General features: G+C 37.2%; 1 protein-coding gene across 4 annotated transcripts in view; it reads left to right on the top strand.

The window, feature by feature from the left end:
* The window catches only part of LOC106870296 (unconventional myosin-VI), a 174,515-nt gene that overhangs the window by 94,266 nt on the left and 77,749 nt on the right, over positions 1-2,500 (top strand). For all 4 annotated transcript variants that reach the window (XM_052975409.1, XM_052975411.1, XM_052975412.1 and 1 more), the window contains exon 2: positions 281-403. In XM_052975409.1, coding sequence (XP_052831369.1) covers positions 281-403 — 123 coding nt within the window. The remainder of the gene's footprint in view (positions 1-280; positions 404-2,500) is intronic.

The following is a 2,500-nucleotide window of genomic DNA, read 5'->3' as shown; positions in this document are numbered from 1 at the left end:
GTCAATTACATCAGCACTTGTCCTCAACTGGTACTTTATATACTCAATCCTGAAAAGATGAAAGGCTAAGTTGACTTCTGTAGAATTTGAACTCAAAAAAAAAAAAGAAGAGCCAGAAGAAATATCCAACATGCTAACAATTTTGCCAGCTGATAGTAATTTTGATAAAGATAATAATGTATATGATAGCAACAATAATTATAATATTCATGTGACATCACTCATAATGTTTATTCTGTATCATTTAAATCTCACTCATTGTTTCTTTATCTGCTTTTAGGTTGCCATGGATGGTGGGAAAAAAGTATGGGTCCCACACCATATGGATGGCTTCAAGTTGGGTCGCATTGTGGACATTGGGTCCGACTCTATCACGGTCGAACCATTTGATGCTATGGGCACAGTAAGTGGAAAACTTTTGTTTTTATCATTTTCTTATACTTTTTTTTGTAATTTATTTAGCACAGGTCTGGCTGTTTTTTTATATAGTGAGGGTGCATGGCCTAGTGGTCAGGGTATTGCACTCAGGATTGCAAGATCAATTCCCAGAATAGGCAGTGCATAGTGTTCTTGAGCAAAACTCTTCATTTCACATTGCTCCAGTCCACTCAATCTGATGGCCTGGTCTCCCATTCAGGGGGAGTGTTGTGATCTTAATCACTTATATGTCATGGAAACTGGATAACCAGCCCTATGAGTTCTAGGGCTTGAGGAAGTAATGTTTAGGGGTTGGACTTGAGGATATTCTTTCTATAAAGTCACCATGGCATGGCTGAATAATTAAGAAACTTGTTTGGAAACCATAGGTTCTTTGGTTCAATCTCAGTGTGTGGCACCTTGGGGAAATCCATTTTGCTATTGCCCTCAGTCAACCCAGACCATATGAATGAAATTAGGAAGACAGAAATAACACAAGGAGAGACTGGCTTGAAGTAGATTTAATGTATCACCCAGTTTATATTGGAAGTGTCTTATTTTTGTGAGGCGAGATCTGACGTATTGTGTTGGATTGAACCATTCTTTGAAAACAAACCTACTGTTTAACCCTGTATCTGCATTGATCAAGCTGATCTGTGATCAAATACATTCCAACCTTGTCATCCAGTTTTATTTTTAAACATAGGAATATAACTAGGAATACATTATCTAAGGTATTCTGCCTTTTTGAAGATCATAGGGTACAATTTGAGAGTAATTTGGCTGTTGTTTCTAGCAAGTAAAATGACCATGTAGAGGAACTTAGAAGAGGAATTGAGAAACAATATTTAGCAATGAAGATCTGTTATAATCCCATTTCTATCATGAGTGCTTTTATGAATATTATTTTGACCTGGGTACTTCACTGGTACTTTTTTAACTGGACCCTGAACAGAGATTATCAAATTGACATATGTGTGACCACCCCACCACCATAAAATATAAATGAAGATCTTTGTCTCCACCCTGCTCTACCCTCCATTATCAATGAGAAGGCAGAATAGAGTTTGTGTCCATAGAATTCCTCTTTGTTCACCATATTCCTTATGTATAGAAGAGTGTCCAAAGGAATAGCAATGTCTTAAGATCCCTTCTCTGTCTCCCACTCACTTTCTCTTTATCCCTCTCTTTCTTTCGCTCTCCCTCTGTCATGCCTATATTTTCTCATTCCTTCTCTCCCTCTCTTTCTCTCCTTCTTTCTTGTCTCTCTTTTCTCATTCTGGTTCTCTCTTTCTCTCTACTCATTCATCCATGCTCTTCTCTCTCTTTCTCTCCTCTCTGTTCACTATCTCTCTTTTCTCTGTTCACTATCTCTCTCTATATCTTCTGTATGTGTGTCTGCATGAGGTTTTATATATATATATGTGTGTGTGTGTGTGTGTACATACATCCACACACACATGCAAGAGGGGATGTTTACCCAAGACTATATTTTAATTCATATTTTAGTTAAACCCTTGGGGAGGGGCCAGCAGCTTTGTTAGTGACAGGGTTCCTTAATATTCCATTTATGGGGACAGAGAGGTCCTTCTCAAATATTTGCTATATTTTCCCAACGAAACAACATGACAAGGTCTTCATTTTATTTGATTTCTGGTCCCTATAGATGTGTTGACCCAAGATCAGAAATATTTCCTGTCGGCAAGGGATGATAGTGGTGGTGGTGGGGAAGGTAGTGGTGAAGTAAATAAATAAATGAATAAACTTGTTTCTGTCTGTGTAAATCCCTGGTTTTGGAATTTTTATGTGTGTTTGACATTTTCATCTCTTAATGTTCTGTTGTATGTCAGAAGGGTTTGTGTTTGTACTTTACCTCTCTCTCTCTCTCTCTCTCTCTCTCTCATCTGTCTGTCTATCTGTCTCATCTGTCTGTCTATCTGTCTCTGTCTGTCTATCTATCTATCTATATATATATATATATATATATATATATATATATATATAGGGAGAATTCACAAAAAAAAACAACAGATGAAGACAGGTGGTGTAGAAAGCAAACAGATGTATTAGTATAACGCTCAGG

The sequence above is a fragment of the Octopus bimaculoides genome, chromosome 21, assembly GCF_001194135.2.
Source record: "Octopus bimaculoides isolate UCB-OBI-ISO-001 chromosome 21, ASM119413v2, whole genome shotgun sequence".
In the NCBI taxonomy this organism is placed as follows: Eukaryota; Metazoa; Mollusca; class Cephalopoda; order Octopoda; family Octopodidae; genus Octopus; species Octopus bimaculoides.
Note: the sequence above shows the minus strand (reverse complement) of the source record. Positions and strands in the feature narration are given on the sequence as shown.